Below are 18258 nucleotides of genomic sequence, written 5' to 3' on the forward strand. Positions count from 1 at the left end.
ACACACAGATGCAGTGGAAAAGAAACAAATGAAAAGTTAACACAAGTTCAAAAACAATATTTTCCTGCAGCATAAGGGCAAATCAAAAGGTAGTTAAACAAAGACTGATTAAAAAAAGAAAAGAAAAATAACATCTCTTTGCAAAAAAATCCATAAAACTTTACGCTGTTTTTAGTCTCCACAAATAAAAAAAAGGGAAAAAGTAAAATAAGTGTGAAAACAATCTTATCCTGCAGCATAAAGATAAATAAACGGTAAATGCAGTATTCCCCGTTGGTGGCATGATACAAAACAAAGAACACATTTGAGTAAAGCTTTAAATAAGGACGTTTCCCTGTCCTCGTACGTCTAACATCAGTCAGATCCCTTTAAATCACTTTAAAAAGATTCTCCTCAGCCGTATGAAGGTGTTCACATTGAGTTAAGGTGTCCTTTAAATCTCCACTAATCTGTTTTGGTATTTCAGTTGCTTCCTTTGACTAACAGGCACGTCCAAGCCACCCATATCTAAATTATTCCCTGTCATTAGCTTGCACACATGTCAGTGAGCTGCACTACGGGGATTTCCACTGACTTGTCCTAATCAGAAAGGTCCTGTCAGGATATGAGTGAGTGGATAACATCTGACACTGGTATCCAACCCTGTGACCCAAACAGTAATTCTATGGCCACTGCGGAGGCCTCCTCTACAAGCATCTTCAAAAACAGGCCTTTGCGCGGGGGCTGGGATGGATGGATTGGGGGTAGGGGTAAAGCTTGTGAATTCCAGAGGGTGGGCTCTTTAGCCGTGGTGGGTGGAGATGGGCTTGTTGTTGTTTCATTCCTCCAACGTGTTTTTCCTCTTTGCTCATACCCGGGAATAACCCCCACGGAAAAAGTCCCACCAGGGTAGATGTGAGATAAGAAGGGAAGTTTCTCAATGGACGTAGCGTTTTCAGGCTTGTTGTTATGGTTCTGCTGTGTGGCCTTGAGTAACCGCAGCTTATGATTAGACTTACTCTTCTGTGCAGTGTTTGTCTCATTTTGGTGGACATAAACTGTAACTTGAGACTTGTATTGGAGTGTGAAACAAACTTGATTTTATGCAAGTTGAACTTTAATGGAATAGACTTTCTATGTCACATTCCTTTTATTTGTTAGACTGGTGGAATTATGTACATTCATGACATTTGTTGAATAAATAAGAAAGTAATATGTACTTTATGAAACTTGACTTGAACCTTTACTTATATTGGCTGATTTCAATTTTTTTCTGCTTTACACTTCACAAGCTCTCATCTGCTGTATCTTTGCTCTGCTGTAATGCAGAAGACAGTCAAGCACAAGGCTTGTCCACCAGTGATTCATCATTTTGTACATCACTTTAAGTGCCACGGAAAAGCTTCTGAAAAGTGTCCATTGGCCCGAGGGTGGATTTTCTATACTGACAACTGAACACATCAGTTTTCAGGTTTGTTTTTCTGGGTTTTCCACTCACATTCCAAAGCTGTGAGTTCAGCTCTCCTCTGGTGCCCACTATGATGCTGGGAGGTAACTGGACTCATGTTAGGAACATGAGCTCAAAAACAATGTGCACGCAAAGCATGGAAAATTAGCATTATTATTCAATCTGCATTGTTAGGAAGTTATTTGGGTCTAAGGTAGCCTAAAGAAAAATGAAGGTATACGTAGTGTCTGGTTGTTATTTCTTTTATTTAATTCAAATCATTCTTTGAAAACAGAATTCTTTCTAAGTTTGGAGATAGGTGTTAGTACGGGGTTAAATAGGACGAAGCAACATTGTGATGTGCTTTGTGCCTCCATGTTTTATTGCTGTTATGAGTTTGTTTATTGTGCTATTGTGTGGTCTAAGTCTGTGACGAAAAATTCTAAAATATGAGCTGTGAGTTGGGAAGGGAAACTCTTTTATGGCAGATTTCAAATGTCGAGCCAGGGGCAGAAGGCAGTTCTTTGTTTGCAATGTGATGATTTATGTAGGAAGTGATGTTTATGTCTGACAAATGTCTCACCGCTGCAATAAGTAGTTCTGGTGTATTATACGGCCATATGGGCTCGGCACCTGTATGTAGCCATATGCCAATTTTTTGAAACATCTAATCAAATGTTGGTTCCAGTTCTGTGAAGCACAGATGATAAAATATAATGGGATAATGGGCAAATATATGTTTTTTAAACAGGCCGTTTTAACTTATAGTGATTCCTTGCTTCATTTTTCCTATTTCCCCCCCTGTTTTCTTATGTCGTACCCAAATACCCCCAAAGGAATCATTAAAATGTAATTGAATCCCATCTAATCTCAGAGTATAACAGCCTCGTGTAGCTACCAGCCAGCTTTATCACCAACATAACGCGGCACAATCTCCTGGATGTTCGAGGCTATTGTTTTTTTTGTTTTTTTATTAGAAGCACACAACTTTGAGCGTATGGTGCTCTGGGGTTGCGAGTCCGATTCCTCCCTTGCCCTGCGTGGAATCGCGAGGGCAGAAATTAGCAGCGAGAAAGCATGTAATTGACAAAGTCACGTGTTCTCACTACGGGAACGGGCACAGCCAGCTCACGAGCGAATGAGAGCGAAGGAGAGAGAGAGAGAGAGAGAGAGAGAGAGTTAGAGGGAGACAGGGAGAGAGGGAGAGGCAGGCAGGCAGAGAGAAAGAGGGAGAGAGCAGTGCAGAGGTGGCGAGTGTGAGGAAAGGGATTGAAGGGAAGAAAGAGAGACATGACAAAAATATCAAAAGGCAGAAAGCACGCCGTACCATGCGAGCTCAATTGGTGACCGATGGGATCGAGGATGTCGGATTAATGGTGACTACCGCAGCCCGTTTTCGCAGAGGAAGCTTCTCTATTGCAACTTGGGCGCAGAGGGTCCGCGGGGAAACATGGCCGAAGGTTATTCTGCAATTATTTTCTATTTTCTGCTCTTAGTTTTTTCCTCCCCGTGTGCTCGCGCGAGGAGGGAGGCGGCGGGAGGGCAAGGTGCAACGCGATTGTTGTCCGAAACCTTCAGAGAACCCGAACCTGAACCGCCCCCCGACGGGCACCTATACCTCACCGTGTTCCGCTGTGTTAAGATATATTGTCGGAGCGCATATGTACCACGGTAAAGCTCGAGGAACCATGTGTACACCTGCCCCTTTTTTGGGGGGGCGGGGGGGGGGGATCCTATAGCGGTGTTGGAGCGAGCTGTAGATGCACGAGACAAACCACGCACGCAAGTTCAACAGACTCGAGCGTGCCCGTGACACGAGTCCGAAGCGACCCATCTGTCAGGGAGTAACAGGCAACTTTTGAGGGGATGTTTGCGTTGATGCACGAGTGGGATCACAGCACCACGCGACCCCCCCCCCCCCCCCTGAACGATTATGTGATTGAAAATAGCAGAGGACGTTTCTACCGCCCTGAACTTCACACAGCCCGTGTTTTCAAGTGGAGCCCCCCCCCAACACACACACACACACACACACACAGACACACACACACACACACACACACACTCCTCCACGCTTCTCGAAGAAGTTTGAGCCCATTAAACGTGTATAAACCTTTTATGCGCGCAGGGAAAGTAGCAACCCGTCCTGCGGCGGGGGTAACGTGTACAAATGTTCTCACTTGCTTCCTGTGTGTTTCAGGAGGGCCGGGTAAAGGTGGCGGAGAAGACCCCGCCAAGTCCGCTGAGCAGCAGGAGGACCGGACTCGACCTCAGGTCCTGTCGGGATCGGGCTTCTGCAAATGGTTCAACGTCCGGATGGGCTTCGGATTTATCTCAATGACCAGCAGCGAAGGGAGCCCCGTCGACCCCCCTCTGGATGTTTTCGTCCACCAAGTAAGTAAAGAACCAAAAAAAAACATCTGCGGTGTAGTGATGTGATGCTCATTTTTTTATTTTTTATTTTTTTTTTTACAGATTTGAATAATTGATTAGTTTTATTATCTTTTCTCCCCAACAATTTCACTGTCACTTCAAATCCCATCTTGATCCCCGCGGGGCCCCTTTTATTTCTCCTGCGAGCGCCACTTACATTGTATCATCCGGATGTTTTGCATTGCCCAACGTGTTACTGTGTAATCACACGTCCACGGGCTTGAAAAACAACAAAAAAAACCAACCCACGTTAAGTTTCCTCCTAAAGCCACATGTGTCTAAGCTCTGCCCTCCCTCGCTTCCCTCCTCACTGTAAAGGGAAGGGAAGAAACGTCGTGTGGCTATGACACGGTTAGTTTCACACTTGGCTCTAAATGGACAGCGGGGCTGGCTTCATATGCAGCCAGCTAACATGTCGGAAAGCATGTTTTTAAAGGAAAAAAAAGATGTCAAACGGTGCACCCATGCTGTTCTGGGAGGCGCTTTGCTCCTTTTGCTGTTGTTTTGCGGATGTGTTTGAAACATTTGGCCTGTTTGCCACCGCACGCATGAGGCTGCTGTTGATTTATTGTACATGGAGCTCATTTTTTTAGGCTTTGTTTTCGACTTATTCTGCAGCATACAAAGAGCCTCCCCTCTTTCAGCTCCTCCTTTTTACGGCCCTATAATGTGGCTTTAAAATACTCCAGGAAGAAGGATGGGGAGAGGGATTTTCACCATTTTATGTGACACCCTCCCCTAGAGGTGTTTTTATTGTGGGCTCATGGGATGTTGTGCTGAACTGGTGGGAAGAGAGAGGGCACATTAGGGGTCAGATGTCAGCAGTGATGAAGTGGTAAAAAAACACGTCCACTGTTCATTATCAGACACACTAGTAATACTGAGAGATGTAAATGCTGGTTTCATAAAGACATTAGTTTATTTCTCTACCATTCTTTTGGGACTTTAATACCCTTTGATGTTTTTTTAAAGTTGTATTCAGTGTAAAAGGAGAAAGTGGGACCTCTGTTAGGTCAAAAATATTTTTTTCAGCAATTTGCTGTGCCAAGGCTGTACACTAGTGGGGAAGTGTACATTGATGAAATGATGCATTTATTAAAACTGCTCCATTCAACATTTCTCTTTGATTTCTCTATGATTTCTGTTGCATTCACTCTCGTTAATTATATAATTTTTTTAGATCAAGGACACATTATTGTTGCTGTATTGTATCCTCTGTTCAATATAAATGTTAGCTTTTTTTTTCCGTACCATTTATTCTGACAATAAAAACAATTTAGCTTTTGTTGTCTTTTATGAAATAATTAAAATTCTGCAGTGAACTTCATGCTAGAAAAAACACATTCTTTTAAAGCAACATGTTAACCTTTGTTCAATATGTCTCCATGGTGATGGCAAATAATACACTTAATATTTTTCATCAGCCTTTATTTGTATGTGGATCCATTTTTTTTGGTTTTATATGTGAGAACTGTTGGGAATATTTGAAAAGAGGGAGATGCTCAGGGAAGTGCATATAGCATTTTTTGCATGATCAGTTTTTTGATTGATGCTTTTATAGCGTTGCTCCATTGACTGGATATCCATTTCCTTGCTGGTCAGAGATGTTTTTCGTAGCAGATCAGCGAGAGAGAAGGAAGGTGTAGTAGTCTGGGAAAACCGCCTGAAGAGCTGAGCAGAAGTCAAATAAACACTGTCTGTCAGAGCTGTGTGTAACCTATAGGAAAGGGCAGGCTGTTGCCATATATGTGTCTGGAACATTTTTCAAACGCAGGCAGTCTATTGAGCTGTTTTGTTAAAGGTGTAGAGCTGACAGTGGTTGCATTCTCACTTGTTGCTCTGGATAATTATTTTGTCTAAAATGGTGTGTATGTAGTTGTTTTAAAAAAAATGCACATTTTTCCACTAAAACCTATTTTTCTTATTGAAGAATTATCTAGCACACGATGAATCATATGTTTACACTATAGTGCATTTCCCTTCTGTGTTTTCAGCAACGCGTTTACAATAATACAACTGTCATTCAGCACAAAGAGCTGACAGTATGCATTCATCAGCACATTGTCATACTGGATGCAAAACACCCCGGTATTTGCATATACACTCTCATTAAACCGCTCACTCATTTCCTCCCACTGTTCTTCCCTCTCAGTGTTTCGGCTCTCAGACTGAAAACATTTTGACATATTGATGCTCTTTCCAGGTGTTTAGGGAATGTTCACGTGTTGGCACATTCAATTTGAATCCTGCAGATTATTTTATATATTGCTACAGTATCTGAAAGTTAGGTTTTGTCACTGTCGATAAATATGTTGATTATTTTATTGATTAGCTTTTTGGTCTGTAAAATGTCAGAAATGACCGTCAGTGCTTCCCAAAGCCCAAATTCATGTCCTCAAATGTCTTGATTTGTCCATAAGTCAAAGATATTCAGTTAACTGTCATAGAGGAGTACATAAACCAAATATTCTCATTTAAAAAAACTGGAATCAGAATGTTTTTCTTAAAGAAATTACTAAAACCGTTTAAATTGATTTGATTAAAAAGTGGGCGATTTAATTGAGTTGCCGACATATAATGGAGTTATCTTTGTTTTGTAATAAATAAAGGGACAATTTCTGTTAGGATACAGATATTTGAAATCTGTGACATGCATAAAGAGTGTGCTACCTATTTATTATATAAACTGTTGAAAGAGAGACTTTGGCTTGACTAAATGGTTGTGCAATATTTACTGCATTTATTATACAAGGTTATCCGTCAGTTCCTGTAAAAAAACACAGTGGACTGTCGATGTATATCCTGCACCACATTTACCCTATATGCATGAGAGAGAGAGTGAGTGAAAGAGGGAGGTAAGAGCGATGGGTGGAGAAGAGGGAGCATGAGGACAGGAGAAAGAGTGGGAGAGAGAGAGAGAGGAGGAGTTTTCCTAGGAGAGGGAAAGAGGAGGGATGTGGGAAAAAAATAAATGTTGGTGAGGGGTGGTGGTGCATGGGGAGGGTGGTGGTGGTGGGGTGCTAGTGGTAGTCGAGGAGGAAAACATGAGCGAGAGGTTGGAAAAAGACGCGTGAGTGAAAGAGCAGGAGGTAAGAGAGGGAGGGTGAGAGTGTGTGTTTGAGTCAGCGAGAGGGTCCCCGCTCGACCACGAGTTCTCTTCCTGGGAGGCCTCTTCATAAGGGCTCCTATCTGATCACTTCCTTTTGGAAGGTGTGTGTGTGTTTGTGTATGTGTGTGTGTGTGTGTGTGTGAGAGGCGAGATATAGAGTAATTAAGCTTCTTCACCCACTCTACCTATCTGCTTAGTGATTCCACACACAAAGCCATTCCATTATCTCTGTTTGTCAACCCTTTCTCTACCTGGAGAGTGTGTGTGTGTTCCTGTTCCTGCTGGGACATGGGGGGGTGGGGGTGCTCTCTCCTTGGGCATTCTTTTAAAAAGAGGAATTTCTTTAAAGACAAAAAGGCAGCAGGGAGGGGTGGGGGGGCAGTGAGGTGGGGGGCTGCTTGCCCTTTGTCGGTAATCAGTTTGAAATGTTGAACAGTTTGCTGCTGCTGCTGTTGCTATTCTCTTGAAACCTCCAGAGTGTGTGTTCAATTTCTGGAGCCCGTGTGTGTGTGTGTGTGTGTGTGTGGTTCTTACTCTCTGCTTTTAACCACCAGGTTGTTGATGTCTACATGTGAACCGTTGTAAGATGTTTGAGGTTTTAGTATGCGTGCATGCGTGCGTGCGTGCGTGCGAGAGAGAGTGTGTGTATTTTGTGCAGCGAGGTTAAAGTGGGCCCCTAGTGAGATTAACCTCTGGTCCGTGTCACCGTTTGGCATGCAGGCCCCACCCATCTCTGCCTCCAGATAGCCAGTATCAGGCTTTGTCTCTCCTGCAGCCACACTATCCGCCCACCACCACCCCAAACCCCCACCTCCTCCTCCTCCTCCTCCAACCCACCCTTCTCTTTTGCACATCAAAAAACGCAAAAGAAGAAGAAAGACTGGTCATGTGACTTCCTTTTGAGGAGCTGGCCACATTCAGCGGAGATGATTGGTAATTGGAAAGGTGGCGGAGTAGGAAGCAGAGCAGGGCTAAAAACAAGTCGTAGTTAACCTGAAATACAAAGAGGGTGCATGTAGATTATGTTTGCACTTTTATGTATTTAATTAAAAAAATTAAAAATCACTTTTCAAACATTCAACACTAAGACTTTAATCATGCGGACATATTCATTCTTGAAAGAAGCCCTTTCTGCACATTTCATTTATTAGAATAAGAAAGTCACACCTTACTTTTAATAGACACGTATGGGAACAAAATAATAGAGTTGCAACTAGTGATTATTTCCATTATCCATTCGTTTACCAAGTTATTTTTTTAATTAATATTTCTTCTTTAAAATGACTTATTCCAGATTGCCCTTTAAAAATGCGACCAAAAGTCGGTTTACTTTTGGTATATGAAAAAGAATCTTCACATTTAAGGAGCTGTAACTAAGGATTTGGCATTCTCTCTTTTTAGAAATGACTGAAACAATTTATTAAAAGAATAGTTGCAGATTAGTTTTCTGTCGTTCGACTGATTGATGAACTAACTAATCATTGCATCTCTTAAAGATAGAGTCAAGAAATGAAGGAAAGAAAAAAGACTACATTTTAAAATCATTTTTAGAGTTTAGTTTTTGAGAGATCTCCTTTGTCTTAAACAGTGTTTGAAATTGAGATCGTCCAAAGTCAAATTATGTTTATAAGGGTGGCGAAAGATGAAATAACTTTGCAACCTTTCTCAAATGAAGAACACTCCGATGATGATATACGGTGTAAAAATGAGATCTATGCCAGGTAGATAAATATACCTACTTTGATCATATTAACCTCTTAATATCAACATCATAAGCAAGCAAATCCACTAATAGGCATCATCCCACTTCAGTGATGTTAGACATGTGTCGGGCCAATGCACGGTGGAATTGAGTGCCAAAATACACAGAAGAAAAAAACAACGTTTTGCCTAAGTAAATGTAGTCAGCTTCAACAATATGAATTAGATAATGATTTTCATTTAATGTTTAGTAATATTGTTCATACAATTTAGGACAAATACAGCTAATGTCTTATTGTAGATATTTTTATTGCGGGCAGCATCACACCACTAAAAATTAAGAACAAACCAACTCAGCTCGTATACAAACATTCATAAAGGAAAGAGACTTGGGCATTAATCCTGTAAAAAACAAACCAAATTTCACAGAACATGTCCATACTATATCAAGTAATCGAAAGAAAATATTCAACAATGACCTTTTGCACAAATTAGAAATATGCATGTCCTGCATAGAATGGTAGCACTGTATATACTCCCCAATTATGAAATAATCTCCATCTGATATCCGAAGGAGCTTGCATATTGGATTACTTTCTAGTTTAATGACTAAGATTGTATTAATTTCCAGCTCTATTTCCTGCCATTAATAATTTCCTATGAGAAGGTGTCACTTCCTCAAATAGTTAATATTGAACTTTGAAAGAACACAACCATTTGTGTAAAAACAGATTTGTAAGTGTGCTTCTGTTTTGAATTGCTCCAGTTATTAACAGGCTGTGTGTTTTATCACCAGTCACCTCAGCGAGGTTCATTTCCCCTCGTGTGCTGATAAATGTAGCAAGATGATCGAGTGCTTCCTCCCTCAGATCAAATATTTGCCCCAGTCATAATCGCGGGTGTTGGATGTTGTTAATTTGAGGCAGGGGAAACATGAAGGCTTTTAAGTGTTTGATGGGGGTTGGGCAGGGTTCAAGGGTCAGGGCCGCTAATGACAACGTGTTGAGGAGGGCTGGGGTGTCAGCGTCATGAGAGCGGCTCTGTTGGTGGTTTTCATCGGCAGATTTGTTTGTACTTTCTTTTGCCTCCTCTTCCAGCTTTCTCGCTCCTTTTCTCTCTCCTCTTCTTTTGGTTTATATACGTCCTGTTGGGTTATGTCCATCTGAGCTGATCTGGCCCAGCTTTGTCCACTTAGCATTTCCTGTGAGTTAAAAGCCACTTAATGGCATCGTATCACATGGTGACCGCCATCTCCCTCATGCTCATTCTAACACACGCCTTTTCCTCTCAATACGTGCACGATTCCAGCGTGTGGCTCTGTGTGGGCCACCTATGATTTAAGCATCCCATAATTAGCCATTCCGTAGCCGGTGGTCGCCATGGAGAGATGCTGGTGGAGGATGGTGGGTGTCCTCTGTCCGCTTCCCCATCCCCTCACGTTACAGCTTCCTGTATTGATTGGGCCTGGTGATGACGAGGGGCCTGGCTGATGAAAAGGAGGGCTATTTCTATCCAGGATGTTGAGTCCGTATTGATCACTGGTTCCTTCCTACACAAACACACGCACACACACACACACACACACACACACACACACACACACACACACACACACACACACACACACACACACACACACACACACACACACTGACACACACACACACACACACACACACACACACACACACACACACACACACACACACACACACACACACACACACACACACACACACACACACACACACACACACACACACACACAGACACACAGAGCTATAGGAGGATATTTATTACGCATAAGGAAGCTTGTAAGCATAAGCTTGTAAGTAATTTCTTCACTTTTTAGGATGACAGTAGCGGCTGGTGGCTCTGAGTTAAAACTCTGAGAGCTGGTGTAGTCCACCAGTTGGGCAGGGGGTGGTACTGGGATGGTTATACCACTGACCCCCAGATTTCTGCTACTGACCTGTGGGGCTCCTGATCAAATGGGGGTTTTGTTTCTGGGCTCCCCCCAGGTCCAGCCACTGATCAAGAGTTGCTCCTCCATTGGAGCTGAACAGAATGCGCTGGAGGCATTTCCACGAACACCCCCCTCCTCCTCCAAACTCCCTCCCTCATCCACCACCCCCATGCTCCAGGCCACTCCTCCATTTTGTGTTCTCTCTTTCTCTCTCTCTCTCTCTCTGACGTTCTCTCGTTCCCTCTCCCCGGCCGTGCCCTTTCCTGACCTCTGTGCGTAAACTGAAACGGGTCAGGACACCCGCCAGGTCACTCAAGAGGAGGGGACTCGGGTTACAGGTTCTGATTTGGGAAGTTTTTTTTTCACACAGATTGACACATGCATACACCAGCACGGAGGCACACACACATGTAAATCCCCACACACGCTGCGTTTTATTACGTAATTGTGGAGAGACTGAGCAATTGCAAGCCTAGGCTCCAGAAATGAACCTGAGACATAAAGGCATGAGTGTGATACTAGGTCTTATATATTATGTGTGTGTGTGTGTGTGTGTGTGTGTGTTCCTGCATTTCTGCAGAACAAAAGGGGTTGTGTGGTTTCCTCACTGGTGCATTGTGGGCATTGGCGGGGTTGAAGAGGGGGTAGGGTGCTGAGACAAACCACTCAACTTTGACCTGGAGAGACAAGCTGCCTGTGGACTGAAGACAGGAGAGGAACAGGAAGGACTCGTGCGCCACACGGTCTAGAGACGAGTCGATAATTATTCATCATTATTCAGTCTGTTTTGTTTTGTGGGGGATGGGCACTATTTTTTTCAATTCACTTTCTCCTGATTTCTGCTCCAGGAGTGCCTTTCAGTCATTTGAAAGATCTAATGATGGTAATCACGACATCATTTATTGTCCCAATAAAATAGAAAGCCAGGTTTGGTGTATGCATGTCCTTGCAGTTCTGATTGATACATTAATAAACGGTCCAATCTTGGAATTCATTGTTTTTGCAGCACGGCAACTCTATTGATCTTTATTGGTTGCATAAAGCCACAAGCTCAGTTTGCGACTCCCCTCATCATCACTTCTGTTTTATTCCACCTCCTTATATCTGTTGAGCAAATTCTCATTTCCATTCCCTGATCCTCATCCTTTCCTCAAAGCCAAATCCAATACCTGAATGCCCAAAATGGACGAGTCCTCCATCAGCAATCGACTAGAAGCAGTGCGGCCCAGGCTTAAGCCCTCAGACTGCAGGGAGAGAATCAGAAAGAACACCAGAGAGAAAGGAATTCATTATTTATATTCAGCACCTTTGTTATACACTGTGGAAATAAAAAGTGTGCAAAAACGCCAAAGTTTCATATTAAGGCATGTTTCATTTTTTCTTCATTTGAATCACCATTTGATCCTTGTGGTTGCTTTGATTGATTCTGTGTGATATCTGTGGAGTGCATTTAGAATGTGCTCCTCTTTACTCCAGATAAATGGTTATGGAAAAAAAACTCCAGGTATATGCATACTTTCAAATGAATTAAAAGAAGAACGAAGAAATTGTATTAACCTTTAAAAAAATGATCAAAAGTAGTTTTTAAAATGATTTTGGTCATTTGAGTTAGTTAGGTATAAAGCGTGTATAGAAAACTCTTAAGTTGTCTAAATTGTCCAAAATAATGTTTTTGAAATGGTATTGCATGAATTCCTTTCAAGATAACGTAAAACCTATTTATTTAATATCCAGTGAGCCTAAACTATTTACAGTATATCCTGAATAGCTTCTCATGCATCATGTGGAAGTCTTGGCCTATTCCACATTATTACGTTGGACTGAGAGTTTTAATGTTGCACTGAGATGGTGTTCAGGATGGGGTGGGGATATTTGTCCATCAAATTTGAAAGCCATAGTAATTGATGCAAATAATAATTATTATATAAGAATTATTATACAGTAAAGAAAATATATATTTATTTTATTGTATTAGTCCATTCATTTGATGTTATAAATTATGTTTAAGAATTAAATTGTTTTTAAAATGACTTTTTTCCGATTTTGTTTCAACAAACTTGATTTTTAGACGCATACAATGTAACAAAATGACTTCTAATGTATTTTTAATTTCTTATGTTATCCCTAATTTATTCCTATCTCACTTTAGTCTGTGAGTCAGTACAATGCAATCAGATAGATATCCATCAGAGTGCAGTGGGCTCAGTGACTATTCTTAGTTTGTAATTAATTCATAAATCTTTTGCCACTTTCCCTTATCTCACTTCTTTATACATTACCACCTTTTCACCCTCTTACATATTCATTAATATCTACCAACAGACCATCTATAGAGCACCTTTATCTTACTGTAACTGCAGTCGCTGACAGACAACATAGAAGAAATGCTGCTGAGCACATGTTTTCTCCTTCCTGTATAGTTTCACATTTCATTCCCGCTGATCATTTGTTCCTTTCTCTTCCTCTTTCTCCTACACATCCCTGAATTTAAAGATAGCCTGTGTGTTATTTATACGCCTCGATGTATAGTAGGTAGTAGGTTTGCTCTGCACACTGCATGCTCGTGTGGGTGTGTTTACCTTAGATCTGCAGGGCTCGCCGCGATTCATGAAGGTCAGGAATACAGTGCCTATCGGCCGTCCGTTCTGTGCGATCAACAAGACATAAATCCTTGTCCGGTGGTTATGTAGTAACTAAATCAATAATGCTGATTAACGTAGATGCGATGGATGGTGGATGTGCTGAGAGAAAATGATTGCATGGGTGAGACATGCTCGTCTTTTCTCCCTGCAGAAGGAGTAGTAAGTGTTGCCTCTGCAAAAGGTAGATAATGGGAGTAAAGCAGGGACACAGTGTGAGATAAGTGTCTCTGTGTACAGACTCTCATGGCAGTTGGTGCAAACCACATATAGTCAACCCACCATGTTTGAATGCAATAAAAATGATAGTTTGTACACTGTGTGCTACTGCATGCAGCAGTGCAGGCAAGCCCCCGCAGTCAAATCCCCAATGAGTAGAAGTGTGGAATCTTTTGTGACAATTATTTTGAGATGAAAAGTGTTGATGTGGGAGCTGATGATGTTCTCAGGCTACTGTTTAATATGTAAGCGTTAAATAAATTCTGATGGGTGTGGACTTGCAACACATTAGTGCTGAGTGTGATGAAAATTACGATCCAGGATCCATTAAATTGCTTTATTTCATTAAAAAAAACAACCTTTTCTGGTCAAAACAAAGGCTCTTTACATTTCACCTGCTTATTGAAGGTCATTTATGTCTAAAGCATACAGTCTTACTGTTTTATTCAAGTTAAAATACCACAGTGTATATGAAGCCTATGAAAAGGACTTATTGGAGGGATTTGAATTCAAATCACTCAACATTATTCAAGGACATGTGAGTTTCAGTAACTTTATATAAACGTTTTACATATTACTTTGAATGGTGGACCTATACAGTATATAGTCTACATATAAGCGCACACAATTCATCGACATATACATGTGTATGTAGCGACCTGGGAGCTCCTTCACTTAAATAGAGACCCCTGTGTATTGCAGGCATTAGCATTTATTTCTTTTGTCAAATAATTCATTGAGCTATAAGTGCAAGCCCTGTTAAAATGATAATTGCTTTTGTCTCCCAACAGAGCAAACTGATGATGGAGGGCTTCCGCAGCTTAAAGGAGGGTGAGCAGGTGGAGTTCACCTATAAGAAGTCCTCTAAGGGCCTGGAGTCCCTGCGGGTGACTGGACCTGGCGGGGGACCCTGCGCAGGCAGCGAAAGGAGACCCAAAGGAAAGGTTCCACTCCAGAAACGCAAACCAAAGGGAGACCGGTGAGTTTAATGAATATGATATTGGATTTCTGAGACTGATACTGATTTTAGAAACATTCACAGATCACCTTTATGGTGGCCGATATGGTGAATATTTGAGCTGGTATGAAAATAGACCTTTTCAGTGTGGACCCATGTGACTATACAAAGGTACTTTGAAGAGTTGTTTTCTGAAACAAATAACTTTATCAGAGAATATTTATGATTATTTTATTATTGTTAACATTATTAGACATATAATGCATTACAAAGTTAACTAGAAATGAAGCCAGGGAAAATAAAGAATAACTACAAATCTAATAAATACCTTAATAAACATCGGTACTGTACGTTTAGTATCAGTCAATTGCTGACCTTTTAAATAAAGAACTTTGTACAGTATATACGGCGGTACTGATTTGTCTGTGATATGCCAATATTGTATTTTGTGTCTGCAGGAATGTAATGATTCATATGCACCAGTCTCGACTTCATCTAACAAAAGCTGTGAGCGTTGGCAGCTTGCATACAGAAAGCAGGGCTGCCTATAGTAGAAGGAGGCATATGTTATATGTACATCTGACTGCAGCGAGCTATTTCTGAGTGGGCTGAGATTATAGATTAAATCTATTCAATCTGCCCGAGTACATGCCTGTTGCTATGGTTATTGTGCACCATAATACGGAACTGAATAGGGCACTTTTCCTTGCCGCTATTTTAAATCAATTTGCCAGCTTTTTCATTAGAGGCGGCATTAGCACAGCCATGGATTGGGCTTATATGCATCTCAATGCGGCACTAGCTCAATCAATTGTTTTGTCCTCAGTAAAATCCTGAAGGGTGCTTTGCTAAAATGTGTCAGAGGGAGCCATATGGAGCTCCTTGCCTGGCGGTTTAAGCAGAAGAGGCTGTTTTCCCTGTCCTCCTGTTGACAGAGAACGATGTAGAGACGAGTATTTACTGTAGCTGCTGTGGCAAGGCTTCACGACAAGGCTGCATTTACATTAGAAACTCTAGCTCTGCCACTCTTTATGTTGCTTCATCACAGCTGCTTCAACAACACCACGTCATCCTGTTTATTTTAGGTGTGAAAAGAAAAGCTTTTGTTATAAAGGAGGAAACAGTATCTGGGAGAGAAGGCTCCCTGATTGTTTTACACAACTGAATAATTCAGTTTATTTGGGATAATTGATCCAGTGTTAGGTCAAGTGTCTCTACCTTCTACTAAGGTGGCAGTAGGGCAGTATTGGATTCAGAGGTGGCAGGTAGATGTCTTTGATATCATCTGTGTCTTTGTGAGAACGCTCAGTGCCAGCGGCTCCTGTGGCAGTTCGCTGCTCTGACCCCTGCTGGACACTCTGTTATGCAACCGGCTATTGTGTGGACCATTCTTTACACTAGGACTCTGTGGTTTTCAGCTGTCTTAATGTCTTTGATGTTAGAATTGTGCTTATATGTTCGGCTTTGTGGAAATAATATTCAAAGAAGTGCAACAATATTTTCCTAAAGAAAATGACACTTTTCCCTGGCATAACATCATCAATTATTCCTCGAATGTTTTCAGCTATCTTGTATCCTCTTTCTTTACATACAATACGGTTAGGCAATATGACGATATAAATGTCTATCATTTATGTTTTTCTATATCGTTTCTATCCTGGTCAAGAGGTCAGTTATATCATTTATATTTACATCATTTTGACGACGTTACCTTCCTATTCTTGCATGTTTTTGCACTTAAGTTCTAAATAAAATTAGTAAAGTAGTTTCCAAAAAAAGGCTTTACCATGTCATTATTTCATATAGATTTATTTATTAAATGACCAAAAACACAATATACTATGACATACTGTATATTGTCGAGATATGAACTTACCACTATAGGGATAGAAGATTGTGGCCATGTTACCCAGCCCTTATCTACAATATACTTCATCAAGTAGTCATGCAATTTATGAATAATAATAAATACAAGGAATCAAAGACAATAATCTTTTCAAAATATATATATTTTTACAGAATACAATATTTAATCCTAATTGATTTAAAAAGGCTATAGAGGTGACACCTTATTGTCTTATTGCCAAGAAACACGTAATGGTATTTCGGTCACTATGTTGTTTACTGTAAAGAGTTGAATATATATGAACATATTATAAAGCCTTTGAACCAATTTTAGCTGAGATAAGGCTGTTTTTTTAATACATTTTCACGGCATTAGCTGACACAAAAGAACGACTTGAATTCATTTTTAATATCAATACAAAATATAACCTTAAAATTCCACATTCACACATTTATTCATAATTGCTGATACAACTGGATTTGATGTGTTATGGTTTGATCATATGACTGTTAATTTGAATTATGCTATTAAAACCTTCATTATATAAAAGTAGGTCATTTTATGAATATGGGTTGTGAGCATCTTTAAACCTGACTTATTTACAATCTATTCCTCAGGTTTTACTGTAATTAGGAGGCATTGCAAAAATGCATCACAGAACATATCCATCCATCCATCCATCCATCCAGTTATCCATCCATCCTTGCATCCATCCAGTTATCCATCCATCCTTGCATCCATCCATCCATCCTTGCATCCATCTATCCATCCATGATGTTAAATGCTCTCTGGAAATAATTCCGGCCCTGTTCAAAAGCAATGGAGACTGAAACAGCCTTTTTACCAAAACCGTGGAATGATTAGTTTTCTTTTGATGTGTCAGAATTATGCAAACATGCTGGTGTCCTTGCTCATTTCATTAATTCTCTGTATATATGTTAAAACCTTGATAGTGAACCGTTGCTTCATGATCATGTGCTACTGCTTCTTACAGCTATACGTAAAGACTTTGTTTGGCCACATCCTTCAATTAAAAACACCACACTGTGATTTCAAGATTTCAAAACAGTGGATGTGTCATCAGTTCTAGACGTAGTGGCCTGATAAGTGTTGGCATAAAGAAAGACACAGAAACCTGAAAAGTGACATTGGGTGTTAAATACGAGCATCTATCGCCTGAAAGAGCTGAAATTGTCCATTTGATTTGATGTGTTGCCAAAACAGTCGGCGGCATCCTGACAGTCACCACTGCCTTCTTTTTTTTCTTTTTTTTGTTAAATTGTTACTCTTTCAGCACCCAATTGCTTCTTGTCAAATTTAATAACACAGTGTAGTTTGGCATGTCGCAGAGTGTTCCTCAGGTTTGAGCCAGAGCAATATCATGTGTCATACTGCCATCTAGTGGTGAATCATCACTCTAGCGTTGTTGTCTTTTTTTTGGTTAGTCATTTATTTTTCAGATAAAACCTGTTCTCAGATTTAAAACTACAAACTGTTTAGTGTGCCATGAAACAAAGTAATGTTAATGTGATGAGGTTTTCCACATTGCGTTGCTCTTGGATGTTTGTAATCACTCTGTGTATCTTTTCTTTCCTCCTTGTCTCGTCCATCCTCTGCAGCTGTTATAACTGTGGAGGTCTGGATCACCATGCCAAGGAGTGTGGCCTGCCCCCCCAGCCAAAGAAATGCCACTACTGCCAGAGCATCACGCACATGGTGGCTCAGTGTCCCCTCAAGGCGCTGGCGCCTGCCACAGGCTCTCAGGACCAACATGCGTCTACCTCGGCCTTCAGCCCAGGGACCGGGCCCTACCTCTGCCCCCCAGAGGAGGAGGAGCGCTCCGGCTCGTCACCCCTGGAGGGCTCCTCCTCCTCTCCAGAGGAGCCACACACACACCGCGGCCCCCGAACCCAGAGGTGGAGGAAATCCTGAAGACAGCCCATACAGGTGAACTTTTCACT

At 41.2% G+C, this 18258-nt stretch overlaps 1 protein-coding gene across 1 annotated transcript; it reads left to right on the top strand.

Annotated features, from left to right (window-relative positions):
* Positions 1 to 1517: 1517 nt before the first annotated feature.
* lin28b (lin-28 homolog B (C. elegans)) lies at positions 1518 to 18229 on the top strand (the record flags this gene model as incomplete). Its single annotated transcript, XM_083934574.1, has 4 exons — positions 1518 to 1530; positions 3627 to 3820; positions 14285 to 14472; positions 17917 to 18229. 4 exons carry the CDS (start codon positions 1518 to 1520, stop codon positions 18227 to 18229), a joined length of 708 nt encoding a protein of 235 aa, XP_083790700.1.
* Positions 18230 to 18258: the final 29 nt, after the last annotated feature.

The sequence above is a fragment of the Echiichthys vipera genome, assembly GCF_963691815.1.
Source record: "Echiichthys vipera genome assembly, chromosome: 19".
Lineage (NCBI taxonomy): Eukaryota > Metazoa > Chordata > Actinopteri > Perciformes > Trachinidae > Echiichthys > Echiichthys vipera.